General features: G+C 35.0%; 1 protein-coding gene across 1 annotated transcript in view; it reads left to right on the top strand.

Annotated features, from left to right (window-relative positions):
• The window catches only part of LOC134802579 (protein Wnt-2), an 82,514-nt gene that overhangs the window by 13,747 nt on the left and 53,859 nt on the right, over positions 1-14,908 (top strand). The window contains exon 2 of the mRNA XM_063775219.1: positions 7,104-7,403. Within this exon, the coding sequence (XP_063631289.1) occupies positions 7,252-7,403 (152 nt within the window). The 5' untranslated portion in view covers positions 7,104-7,251. The remainder of the gene's footprint in view (positions 1-7,103; positions 7,404-14,908) is intronic.

The following is a 14,908-nucleotide window of genomic DNA, read 5'->3' as shown; positions in this document are numbered from 1 at the left end:
CTCAAAAACCTCAGGTGCTGGTTCAAGATGAGCACCAGATCGCTGTTTCGAGCTGCAGCGTCAGAAGTGAAAATAGCCCTAATGATAGCCAACCTCCGGCAGGAGACGGCACCATAAGAAGAAGAAGAATGGAAACTTGCGAACGAGTCTTGCTATTTCAGTCAGCCTTGGTACAAAAATGTAGTTTTCAGTTGTAAGAATAAAATGTTCGACTTACACATAAACCAAGAAAAAAACAATAAAAAAATAAATTAGTTAATTTGTTGTTGTTTGGCTTTTATAATATTTTTGGACAAAATAAAATAAAATTAAACAGCCAATTAATTTTTAAATACTTACTTATAAAAATGGTTTAAATTTTCTTATCTTTTTTAACTATAGATAGGTACTGATGAAATGTTATCTTAGGATTTGTTTTTATCAAAAATAAGTAAATAACTAAACTTCTGATGAGATCGTTTTAGCTATGAGAAAATCTCGAGTAAGCTTTGCTAAAGTTGAATTTAATTATACACATTACTTACGTGCTTAAAAAGTATATGCCTTTCACTAATTGCACAAACAATAAACATAAACACGTATGACATACCTACAAATGATTCGTTGATTGGTCTATGCCGAATAATTTCGATGAATACCGAATGACAAATATTTGGTTAACTTCCAAGAGTTCGATACGTGACGGACACTTAAGGGTAATACATGCCATTTTTTTATCATTTCTTATAGTCTTAATATTTAATATAAATATAGGTACAATTTAAAAAATAAATAGGTATTATTTTGGATGGCCATACGTATAAAAAGTATGCACCTTTTCAACTATCCGATATTTCTTACAATGACTAAATTAACAATAATGATGATCTTGGACACGGCGTGGATAGTCCGCCGGTTCCTCTCTCTGCAGCCCTGACCAACGGTAGCTTGGGCCTTGCCCTTCTGCTGGCGGCACCCTAGGTTAGGTTTTTTATAATGTGTTAATATGTATTTTTTATTGTTTTGTAAGTGTTTTTATATTTTACTTTTATATTCATACTATAAAAACCCTAGCCTAAGAAGGATGATGAATAAAGAGAATATTATGATGATATCAGACCGAGATATTTAAAATTTGGATCATTTTTGTACTTACCTAACTGATGTGTTTTTTTTTACAATACTGAATTCCGCGTTCACGTACGTATACGACTAATAATGAAACAAATATCAGTTTGTGGGTAATAATATGTAAAACATTTCTACTGAGCAATGCAAGGCGTGATCTACTAGGTATCTATCTACCTCTAGACGAGCAAGTGTAGTTTGATTCTTTGTAGCTTCCAAACCAAATGTTTGTAAGAGTATCTTATAGGTATATATGTACAATTTTTAAGTTTCAAGATGAGGAGGCCCGTCGTTATTATAAGGAATATAAGGTTTAGGAATAAGGGGGTATACAATGCTAACAAAAATCTGTTATTCTGTCTTTATTTTCACGTCTGAGTGGAATTGTATCAATTGCATGATACAGGTTTCTGGTGTAACGCAAAGCCTCTGTTCTGGGTGATCTTGTACTTTAGTAAGAATTATTTTCTTCTAGTTTAATAAATTAACAAGAAGACATATACACAGACTTAGCCTTAACAATGTTTACGCTAGCGGGCGGGCCGTGATATTAATTAACCGGATTCGAAGCTCGATAATCGAAAACGGGTACTTGAACCGAACACTGCGCGTGAGTTGATCCGTTTTCCATGGAGTTGGTGAATACCCCTACAGACATTTGATGCCTTTATACGTTTTTGTAACACAAAACACTAATCCGAAAAGTGGACTTCTTGTGAAGAATTCCAAAAAATAAACCGTCGACCATAACTCCCATCAAATAAGTTTATGTTTATTTAAGAATCACAGGTCGTTTACAGAAAATGACAGATATGTCGGTCGATTCGTTTTAGACACCAACCCTAGTGAACTGGACACATGCAATGCATTCGTGTGGTTAAAAGCAAGATTAAAGTATGACTCATGCTAGACCGGGCCGGAACTTCCGGCGCTTCTTTTTCTATGGAAAGCACCACGTGGTCACCGATCAGCCGTCATAGAAAATGTCATGTCGGATGCCTCGGGCCGGGCCCGGCCCGGTCTAGCGTGAGTCATCCTTTGATTTAAACCAACAAAAATTAATCAGTGAAATTGTTAGAGGTATTCCCGAATGTATTCGCGAGTTTTACGTATCCAGATTGGATCGAAAATGTAGGTAGTTTTGTATGGGAGGAATGCGAACTCCCATTACTTCTTCATTTTATTACGGGTGTTGCAACAACTCTTAACATATATTTATTTTACAAGCCATAACTCCGAAGCGCGTTGTCTCAGTTGCTTGTTCTAATCGACGTCGCACATCGCCGCGAAATACAGACCGACAAGAAATTGTAGAAATTCAAAAGTGGCAACATAGTAGTGTTGTCCCGTTTTCTTAGATTGATTTGAAAGGGTCGACACTACGATGGTGCCCATTTTTTATTTTCTACAATTTCTTGTCGGTCAAAGGCCGGCCGGCCGTGAAGCTATTATGACATAGCTGATGACGCTGATGTAGTGCAAAATCAGCTAATACAGTACGTCTCAGCTAAAGGTGACGTTCGGATAGCAACTGCAGCTGCATTACCTACTCGTACTGCTGTACCCTTGACACGGGCACTGTATCTGACAATTTCTTTGATAAAATTAGTTGTCATTCTATGTAGTTGTTGTAATCGAAAACACTAAAGCTTAATAAGCGTTAGTACAAGCACTACAAGCCATAATTAGAATTTTATATATCACATTATCGTTCGATTTTGAGCTTTCTTGAATGGTATAGAAAGTCCATTTTCACATGCATTTTCAAGACAGACCTTGCTTGGTTTTGTTCGAATCACACTGAATTAGTGTTACCGTTGTTGTTTTGGATCTTATTGCCTATAAAATTCAAACATGGGGTTGGAATGGAATCAAAGTGCACTTGCTACTGATTTACGAGTATTTTATAACACTAATAAATATAAATTTGGCTATATTTGTGAACTGGCCAAATTTACACTGCTTGAAATAAAATTTCGTCGCATTTTCCATGTAGGTGGGCATTTCTATTTCAAGTTGTTCCCCCAACTTGCATTTTAGATTTTGGAACTTTTATATTATACGAGAAAAAAAAGTCCCCAAAACTTCATAAAAAATTTTTGTCCTTTTGTTACCTACGTTCATAGAAGGTTGTATTGAAAACCGTAACCAAGCGGACCAAAAATTGTGGGGACACTTTTTTCTCAGTAAAAAAAGTTCGTGATTCTGAGCAGAATTAATATAAAAATTCCCAATTGTAACACAACCATTTTTGGTACCTACAACTTAAATATACTTAAACAGGTTTGTAAGCGGCGATTTGTCAAATCTGGACGCACTTAAAATCACTTGTCACTGTCATCTTGCCATAGTAGATGAGATGTAGACTGGATGCAAATAATGTATGGGCCAAGGACCTACATTGCAAATGGCAAGTCACATCCAATCTTCTCACATCGCGCAGTGATCCATTACTGAGCCAAGACAGTGGATTTGTTGTACTTAAATCGTAAACCTGTTTAGTTATCGGCTATGGAATAACAGGTGAATGTTACCAGAGCGGCCAGCTATGTGCCCAGGCAATTGTTTTGTCTTAACAAAGACACGTAAATAACAAAATACTGTATTTCATATTTTAGACTAGTAACAACAAGATTTGCAAGGTCTTTAAACGCGCAAATATTATAGGTAAAGCAATCTTTAAATGAGCTAATTCAGTAGTTTGTATTAAATTTTCGAATGGTACTTATAAACTTTTGGATCCGGACATAGATCAGGATCATTTCATACTAATTGGATCCGCGTGTGAGTAGTAGATGACGTCTATGGAACAAGAGGCCAGCCGACATGGCAAATTGACAATCTTATATCGAAAAGTAAACATGTACCTAATTACTTAAATACTTATTGAGAGACAGATGCTGCGAAAAATCACGCGACTATTTCCGTACATTATTTAAGTTTCTATTGGCGTTTTCTATCAACGATTGTCACCTTGGCTAGACCCCCAGTACGGTCAGCACTAAAAGCTTGTACAGAAAATGAAACTCCTGGCAAAGACTTATTTGCCTATTACTTAAATAATCTATGCCCAAATTATTTTTTATTCAATGGATCAATCTAAATCCGTCTTTAGCTACGATCCGTTTACCATATTACCACAAATTTATACCACAAGTGTTTACATTTACCATTATTTATGGTTTATAACTACCCATTTATATTCCACATTTTCCGCTATTGCCTCAGGCATTTCGGTAGTTATGTTGTTAGACAGTTTGTTAAGTTAACTACGTAAATATAGGTATTAAGTTAATGACTTGAATATTAACTTGAATATTAAGATGTTAGGAAATATCGTAGCATGGGCGTACTTATCAGCACCGCAAATTTTTAATTTAAATTGAATTGATGAATCGCTTGCTTTCGTTAGGCTGCATAATTTTTTTATCACAAAACCAAACCGCTGTCCGTACTATGTGTTGCGCTTAAAACTCTAGGGGTGTCACTGCCACCACATATGTTCATAACCAGTTAACCACCACCACCTCTATGAGTTATTTAAGACGAAACAGGAGCTGAGTTTTAAATATTTTAGGTAAATGTACCCGTCTCGCTAACGGAAGCGGCACCTAAAAGTAGTGCGATAAGGACAAGGCGAAAAATCCTGCGTAAAAATCTGAAAAATCGAGGTTTCGTACTCCTCTGTTTCCTCCTCCAAAACTTAACCAATCGTAACCAAATTTGGAAATCTAAATGATTAAGAAATTATCTGTGTCGGACCGTTTTGCTTTTTTGGCTTATTGATATCAGTTTTGAATGCCACGCCTCTCATTGCGGCATAGTCAATTAGGCCATTTTGGCCATTTTTGAAGGGCTCTAGCGCCTTAAAAAACATAAATATCAAAAAAAGCAAAACGGTCCGACACAGATATTGACAATATTAATCTGTGTTGAAAAAATCATTGCTCTAGCTTCAAAAACCACGGAGGAAAACGAGGAGTACGTTTGTATGGAGAAATGACCACTCCCGTTGGCTCTTAACGTCATTCGTCCATCCCGCAAGAATGTGTGTTTAAAGAGATATTTAATATATTATGCGGACTTGTATTGTGCAATAAAGGTTAAATAAATAAACACTTCCAAAATCATGTCTTTAAGAACCAGATCATATATTTTACATTATTTTCAAAAAGCTTTCCATGTATTCTTATCTGGACAAGATGTCTATCACCTTATAGAGTTGGTAGGTATGTGTATTCGTTTGTTTCTTTAATGGTACATGAGAATGCTATTAAGATTGTTAATGTCAAGTTAATTTGTATAAACAACGCAGTGGAGTCAACGGTTCCAACTTGGGAATTGTACAAGTACTTATTTTGATATTTTCTGGTCCTTTTCTATGTCAGTAACTGATAAATACATAGGTACAACCACGTTTTAAAGTCCATTCATATTATGCTATTTAAAAGTGCACCTTGTATTAGCGGCAAATTGAAAGAACATCATCTATTAACAAGATTTATCCCATATAGCACATAGCACCTTAAAGGTTAAATTTCAATTTATTTTATTTTCAAACATACGTAAAAATATAAAATAGAAATAATACCTACTAAATTAAATTAACTAATTGCAAGTGCAGTACTTAATATTAATGGTGCAGTGGTGAACGTTAATCGAGTGAAGATTACTTTGATAAAACGAGAGATGGAGAATGTTCGCGAACGCGCGACTTTTCACAGGATATGCTAAACATACTTAACATAGTTAGGACAATAGATACATAATAATTCTTACTGACAATATACAAACAATATTTCATTCACAATAGTACAACTGTAACAAGGAAACACCTAAATCCTAGGCCGTAAAACCTAGTATTACTGAACACTACATAGTTTGTGCAGTCTATAAATACGCCTAATTTCCTCACGCGACACGACACGCGTGCTACTTTTGCACAATATGGCTTTCAGGAGCGTACACATTGTTGTCTGACTAAAATCGCGTAGAAGCTTATGCTGTGCATTGTCAGTATCGTCTGTTTTATATATTTCAATAGATATACAGACTGATTTGTCTCATGTCTGAGTCTTTACTTATTTAAGTAAACATAATATATTATGAAATCCATACTTAATTGCGAAAGTGTGTCTGTCTGTCTGTCTGTTACTTACCTCTTCACGCTTAAACCGCTGAACCGATTGAGTTGAAATTTGGCATAGAGATATTTTGAGTCACGGGGAAGGACATAGGGTAGTTTTTATGTCGGGAATCATCCCTAAAGAGGTGAAAAAGAGGGGTGGAATTGAGAGATTTAATGAATTGCCTGATCACTGATTGAAACTTATGCTCAATTAATACACTTTATTCAGGCGCTATGCTTACACTAGCTGCTGTTACTGATTCCACGTAGACGAAGTCGCGGGCAAAAGCTAGTATGTTATATCGTCTAGTAAATTCATAGGACTATAAAACGGTGTCTAAAACGTGTCATAACATATTTATGCTTTTGAACGATGTAAGTACCTCTTTTTGTTTGACATACAATGCGGTATGGCATGAATGTCACATTAGTTCGCAGCGGTCTGGTGAACATATAAAGTACTTAATTGTACCAGAATGTACAATAAAGTCTGGTTCAGGTATAGTATACTAGAGCAATTGTAATGACAATTAATGAAAATAATATCAATGAAATCTGAGTTACAAAAATTACGAAAAATGATGACGGCGAATTATTGATCATCGTCGGACAGCATTTATACCTACTTACCTATAATAACACGAAGCCGCTTTTCAAAAGTGGAATGAAAGATAAGACTCAATTTTTATAAATATTATTAATGAGTGCTAGCCTATATTATAATTCACCAAGATGCTTATCATGCTCCTATGACTTATTCCACTCAAGCGGTTGGTAGTAGCCAGCAATAGACACATTATGAAATGACCATGCAAATATGCGGATGTGTGTACTCTTTAGTATAACTAGCACCATTTTATTTTTACAGGATCATACTGAATTGATACTACCTGGACGTAACGACAATGTGATTCAACACAGTGGTCCAAGCAACAACAACACGGACAAAAGAGTGAAACAATGTTAAAATGAAAGTGTGTGTGGGATAAAATCGCAAATAACTAGGATGTGAAACGATGTTGGCATGTGTGCGGGCGGGCAGAGAGGTTCGCGCGCCGGACGGACACACCGCGCAACACAGTGTGCAACACAGTGGGCAACGCGCACGAAGCTCACAGCGCAACTTCGATTGGTGGATTGTACTGTTTTTCGTCCTGCTTTGCGTTCGGTGAGTGAATTATTACTATATTGTAAGTTTGAAAGCACATACGCAATACCTTGAAGGGCTACAAGACATGTTGCCTCTATAACATGCTTGAAAAAAAAGTTTATAGAGTATACAAATACGATAGAATGCTTACTTTTAAATGAAAACATATCCTTCAAAAGACAAAGAGTTGTTTCTGGTGCTCTATGGCTCCTAAATGCATTGAGGTATATTCGTTCATAAGATGGTTCCACAAAAATACAGGGTGCTTCATGAGACGTGAGCAGGATTAATCCTGCACACTCAGTAACTGATAATTGATCGATCACCGTCGTATTTAGATGAAACAACCACACTTTTTCCTATTTTTTAACTTTTTGGTGAGGGCAAATTTAATTCTCTACAATCATGGTCACCCTACAAGATCTAATTAATAAACAAAACCTCTTTAGCCGTAATGACATTTTGATTACAAAGAAAAAAACTGTCAAACTTGAGTGAGATACGAGTTTTCATAAGTAACCAGACCGTGATGACAGTGGTGACATTCAATTTGACACAGAATATCGGTAGTTTAGTATTCTAATTTTAGGGTGACCATGCGTGTCGTAAATAAATTAATAACTTTTTTTTTTCAACACGACTAGAATATTACCGTTAACCTCACAAATACTGATACGAAACAGTTGCTTATAATGTACTAAATGCGCAGTGTTAGTCCTGCTCACGTCTCCTGAATCACCCTGTATATGCGACCTATGTTTGAGAACTTTCTGCCTAATGTCGAACATAAAATTATCTTCGTATTACTTTTCAGGATAATTGGCCTCAGATTTGAAATTAAGATCCTTTCTATGTAATTTTATCAAAGTACCCACCCTTTTTTACTTCGTTTTAAAAATAACTTTATCGTTATTACGTTTAGCACGTAACACATTTTAGCAAAATTATCAGCTTGTTATCATGATTGCATAATGGCAGATTCATATTGGTAGCTTATAAGAAATAATGTAATGAATAACGTATAATAAACGTCGAATTATCGAGTTATACGTCATTCTTATTGAGGCATCGACATGAGATTGATGTAAAGAACCGGGCACTTATAAGAAGTAGGATGTAGTAAGAGTTCCGTGAAATAAAAACAGGTTTTTTTTTAATCTGAGTGAATATTATACCTAGGTAGGTATAATATTAGATTGGTGATAGGTAATGGATTAATTTGTGAAGTGGTTATAAAAGAACTTGTGTAATTTTTTCATATTATACCCACTATTTCCAAGTTTTGAATAGTTTTGTTATTAATCCTAAACTTTAAACTTTTTGCGCTTTATATTGTATTGCCTCGTCATTATGAAACACTTCAATAAAAGCTAAAAATCAAATCAGCTTAAAGAAAATCGGATATGGTAAGAAAAAAAACATATTTATAGATTACCTAAAAAAAATTGTTTACGTGATATATTGAAATACATGAAGTCTGTTAAAAACTATCAAACTGGGTAGGTATCTAATCTGTAGGTATACGGGGATGCTCACTTGTCAGATATAACCACAGACAAAACGGACGTATTATCCTGCTGAATAAAACGGAAACGGAACCCCAATCTAAAAGGATGAACAGCATTATGCGGTACCCTATAATTACGCCCAATAAATCCGCGATGTGGGCATAAAAACCGATTTACAATAACACAAAACAAACAAAAACTAACTACGCCCTGTCGAGGACGTGGGCTGAATAGAAAATGTGTAGTTTCGGTATGATAGAGGCAAATATGGATTATTATAGTTTTTTTTTAATAATATCAGAGACATGGGCTGATAAGTTTTTTCCAAAATTTCGTAATTTGTTATATGGGTCGCAATATCCAAAAAATGTTGTAACGCTCGAGTTTTCGTTTTATATTTAGTTTTTTTATGTACGGTGTTTTTATTTTTTACTGCGAATTGTACCTACTTTAACTACCTATTAAACATGTACGTACTTACTGGTATAGTTTTGAAAAAAAATTATACGAAGGTATACACACGTACCAATATATACCAAAAAACATGTGGTTTACCAATACAAAACAGCTGGAAGGCTCACGGGAGAAATCTCACATTTATATTTTAATTATAACAAAAATATCCGCATTTTTAATATTATCTGGTAACTATTCTTCTCGTTATCTCGATGCCATCTCTATTTATATAATAAAGGTATCATCAAGGCGTGCATTGAATATAATTCCTTTTGCAGAGTTAGTACGCCCACTGCGCCAATTATGATTTTTTATATGAAAAAATCTTGTTAACATTTTTAGGTTCTTAGAATTGTAAAGATGTTTGTTATTTGAACGCTTTTTGTTATGCCACTGAATGTCGAAACTGGGGCCAATTATAATTGTACACGTTTTTTTAAAGAATTTAGTGAATGTTGTCAATCATGGGGGATATTTTTTGCAATTTAATTTCATTAAATAGGAAGAAAACGGCTACGCAAATTCATGTTTGTAGCATTATAATAACATTTGCAATTTAGAAATAGATACAAGTTTTTTGCTCAACTAACGTTTCTTTTATGACCATAAAACTAAAGTTATAAAACAACCCATTAAGCTTTAAAGCTGTTTTTAATTTAATCTAAGCGGTGCCTATAAAATTAAACCTTTATTTTTACTACTTTAATCCACCGAAGACACGTAAAACCGCCATAATTTGAATATCTTAGAATAGTTCAATCTAATCTTCGTCAAAGTCCGTAAAATTTCGTGTTACATCGGTTTTTACGGCATACTAAACAACGCTTTACTTGATTTGGGAACGAACTTAATGCAGCCTAACCAATCATTACTGCCAATCCTTTCAACGAACTATAACTTGAAAGACAGTGTGAAATCACCTTTATCTTTATCTTGCACACTCAAATTTAAGCCTTTAACTCTTCCGAATAAGATTCAAATTGTTTTAACAGTGGTTTCAGTTATGACAGCAGATCATTTTGAATTTGGATCGTAACAGCCCCGCCTACTCGCCCATCGATTCCGTAAACATCTTCGACGTTTACGCAAAAGTTAACGTTTTCTCATTAAGGAGATTTGTTTAGTGGGTGAACTTTAACGCAAAAGTTAACGTAAGCGACGGAATGGGTGTATGATTAGTGCTGTCAGTCAATTTCCGTCGGTTCCGATTGCGTGTGAGTGATGTAGTAAAGCTGTGAAGTCACGATAGTTGGTACTCGTAACGTCTATACTCATCTGTTTAGTGTAATTTTCCTTTCCAGTGTGGAGTAACCTGACTATAGATCAGCCATCTCTCGTATTGTTGAAACTCTATACATACGCATTTGGTTAACCAATAAATCTTACAACTACCCGAAAATGTAAAAATTGTTTGTTTACTTTTGTTTACATACCTAAAGATACAGACTATACGTATGTATTTCACAATTTCAGCAAATGTGGACTATTTCTATTTATGTTCGTCTTCTTCTTCCTCGCGTTATCCCGGCATTTTGCCACGGCTCATGGGAGCCTAGGGTCCGCTTGACAACTAATCCCATGATTTGACGTAGGCACTAGTTTTTACGAAAGCGACTGCCATCTGACCTTCCAACCCAGAGGGGAAACTAGGCCTTATTGGGATTAGTCCGGTTTCCTCACGATGTTTTCCTTCACCGAAAAGCGACTGGCAAATATCAAATGATATTTCGTACATAAGTTCCGAAAAACTCATTGGTACGAGCCGGGGTTTGAACCCGAGACCTCCGGAATGAAAGTCGCACGCTCTTACCGCTACGCCACCAGCGCTTCTATTTCTATTTATTTCTATTTATGTTCGTATAATGATTCATATTCTTCTAAAATGCCTCGTGATTGTATATATCTCAATTTACAGAAAGGCTCACCGATCTGGCTTTGAAAACGGAGCTTTGTTTGATAAGTTAAAATTTTAGTTCAATTTTACAAACAATTGTTGACATAAAAAACAACAAATAACAAACTGAGACTGGAGTAAAACTTAAATGAATGCTAAAAGAAATTGCCAAAGATCATTGGGCAATGTATTTTTGAAATAAAGAGTAGACTTTGTTAAGAAAAATCACATTAGTTACGTAATTCCGGACATGCCTCGGCATATGTTATTGCAACACCTGTCCCTGTCAACGGCGCAATTACTTTACAGACATGCAAGATTAATAGTGATCACCATCATTCACACTTCGTCGACTGCCTATTCAGCATACATTTTATTGGAAAGTCGACTTTTTCATACATTTTGCTATATAATTAATAATGTAACTACCTGCCATAACATATACATAAATATAGCAAAGTTTTACCTAGTGTTTCATTTTTATAACGGAGATATACTCTTATATTGTATCAGACTCTAGTAGTTTTTTCATTCGGTTACTCATAGTTTAAGATTCAAAAGACAAACTAAATTATCGAATACAACAAAAAACTATTAAAATAAAAACAATTAAAAACTCATAAATTATAAAGTTTTATTAATATTAGGTATATAACATCAGGCTGTGTAAACATCATAACCTTATTTTAAATATCCTACGCCAACCAAAATAAAAAAGCATAGAACCCTAAAAAGATCGCGCGATCAAATATTTATTTATGAATTACAAGCAGTCTAAATAATTAAATATTTATTTTTATTCAAAACATACTCATTAAAAACCGGCAATGAAGACTGCACCGAAATTAAAGATGAAATAAACAAAAAATACATTACAATAAAGTAATGACGTCGTTTGTTTCTGATGGGATTTTGGCCAATTAATTGTTTCCATTAAACCACTGTGCGGACTTCCACCACAAGTGTAATGTAAAAGTGGTGCTTTTGGTGATGATAGTTTAATTTTTAAAGATTACTAGTATCAAATCGTTGTTGTTTGAACAAAGGGACATTTATTTAAGGCAAAATTGATATTCATTTATTTAAATACAACGCGAAAACCATTAACAATAAATTATTTTACAAAAGTAATCGTAGGCAATAATGACTAGTTTTAAAAAAATATCTATATTTCAGAATATTCAAAATTCCATAAAACAAGGGAAGGGTCAAGTAGTTTTAAGGGGATGTATGGTCCAATATACGACTGGGGGCCTAGTCAAGCAAACACCAGTCGAAACTTAAACAATTTAAGGAAATAGCCGCGTCCGTCATCACGATACACTTTTTCTTTACGTTTGTCTTTCGTCTATATTACTCTATCTATATACGATTGTCATCTTGGCTAGCCCCCCTGGGCTATAACCGCGAAAATTGGAGTTCGTCAATTGCGGGCATTTTTCTCCGTCACTCTAATTACGTCTTAATGAGAGTAAAAGAGAAAGATCCCCGCAATTTGCGAATATCGGTTTTCGCGGTAGGCCCCCTGATTCCGATATTTACCGTGTCGGACTGACTAGAGATGATAACGTGGGACCTTGTAATGGACACACGCCCGCTTCACATTTGAGTTTTACGATCAATTTAAAACTAAATTAAAAACCTTAAAAGCGTTGGAAATAAATGGACAACTTTATATTGGCAAAGTAATTTATTGACGTTTAACGCCTCTGGACATTCGGAACATTGTGACTATAAATAGATTAGTCAATTAACTTTGTCAAAACCAGCGACAACAGTACGGATATGATGGTCGTTCTTGTCTACGTGACAGCGTGATAAAACGGTGTCCGTCCCTTTCTATCCCACGGTGTTAAAAGTGACAGTTATTTTATCACGTGGATAAAGATGTATAAAGTCATCCATAATACGCCGGCAGATGTCAGCACTATGTCAGCACTATGTATGCAAACAATTAATTTGAAATCGACTTTAACTAATCATACGGTTAATCTCACGTATGACCTTTGGTTCCAATTTTCAAAACTATTGAATAAAAATGAAATAAAAACTAGAGTTAAAAACTAAAACTGAATTTAATAAGTAGGTTCATATTAATTATTATACTTTTCATTACCAAATATAGCTCTGGAAGTAGGTAGGTACATGATAGCGGTTAACTTCGTTGATTCGTATTATATGTCCCGATATTTATCGATCGGAATCCCACGAAATATATATTTTAATTCAAAACATATTGATTATTGTCATTGTCCTATGTTTTCTATAGACTGATTTTTTTCTAGTCGTTTCTTTTTGACTACGGAACCCTAAAATGGAAAATATCGACGAAAGAAAAACCACAAATAAGGCATGTCACGTACAAATACATTTCCATATCAGAATGTCTATTAAACAACATGAAAGTAGATAGTTTATCTCGTGAGGCATGGAGGCGTTTTATTAAATCAGTTCTGGCTGTACCACGATGGAGACATTACTTACACGATTACAGACTATTAGTATACAGCCGAACAGATAGTGTATCGAGTAGTGACAAATACTGTGATAATGGTAATATATAATAATCATTAATAATAAGTAGGGCGTTTAATATGGAAATTTCTCTGGCAGTCACGAGTCAAGAATGACAGAGAAGCGTGAAAAGGGGAAGCCATCATTTAAAGTCAGACCAAGAAAAGTCTGCATCGATTTTGATAGTACACGCAGTGCAAGTGTTATTTATACGTCATAATTTCATAGAAGTTTGACTTTTAAAATAACACTTGCACTGCGTGTGCTATCAAAATTGTTGCAGGCTTCTCTTGGTCTGACTCTATATGAACATTTCATGAGTTCGAAAGAAGCAGGCTACAAATGAAAAAACGCGTGACCACTTTTTTGAGTTTCATAGCGGCCGCTTTTTGATTATATAGGACAATTTTACACAGATTGACATTAATAGTCGCCTAGGAACCTCAATAAGGCTTGTGTTGTGGGTACTAGACGACGATAATTATATATAATATGTAGTTATATATACATATACACGATGGCAAAAAAATAACTGCATTCCCGTTGCCAGGCAGGTTTTGGGATTATACTGAGCAACTTTTACTATGGGACCCTCCCATAGAAAATGGACCAGCCAAAATGTATGAAACAGCTAAATATTATTTTCGCGATTTCGGGGTTGGTCCCATAGTAAAAGTTGCTCAGTATAATCCCTAAACCTCCCTCGGCAACGGGAATGCAGTTATTTTTTAGCAACCCTGTATCCTCGTTAATACATAGAAAACATCCATAACTCAGCAGCAAATATTTGTGATAAACACAAATAAGGGTCAAACAGATCACTGTGTTATGTCTTTCCTGTAGACATACACAAGAGTTAAGGGCTATAAAGGTTAATTTTCTTATTTAACCCTTATCCACGTGAAAAGGTCCTCCTTTTATTTACAGAACTATGATAAAATCATTACTTACATGCCCACAAGCTGTTAACTATTGCCCACAGGAGAGAAAACTAGCGTGTTCGCGCGAATTGTACATTTTTCTCTCCTGTGGGCAATAGTTAACAGCTTGTGGGCATGTAAGTAATGATTTTATCATAGTTCTGTAAATAAAAGGAAGACCTTTTCACGTGGATAAGGGTTAAATAAGAAAATTAACCTTTATAGCCCTTA

Source organism: Cydia splendana, chromosome 2 (assembly GCF_910591565.1).
Source record: "Cydia splendana chromosome 2, ilCydSple1.2, whole genome shotgun sequence".
NCBI lineage: Eukaryota > Metazoa > Arthropoda > Insecta > Lepidoptera > Tortricidae > Cydia > Cydia splendana.
Note: the sequence above shows the minus strand (reverse complement) of the source record. Positions and strands in the feature narration are given on the sequence as shown.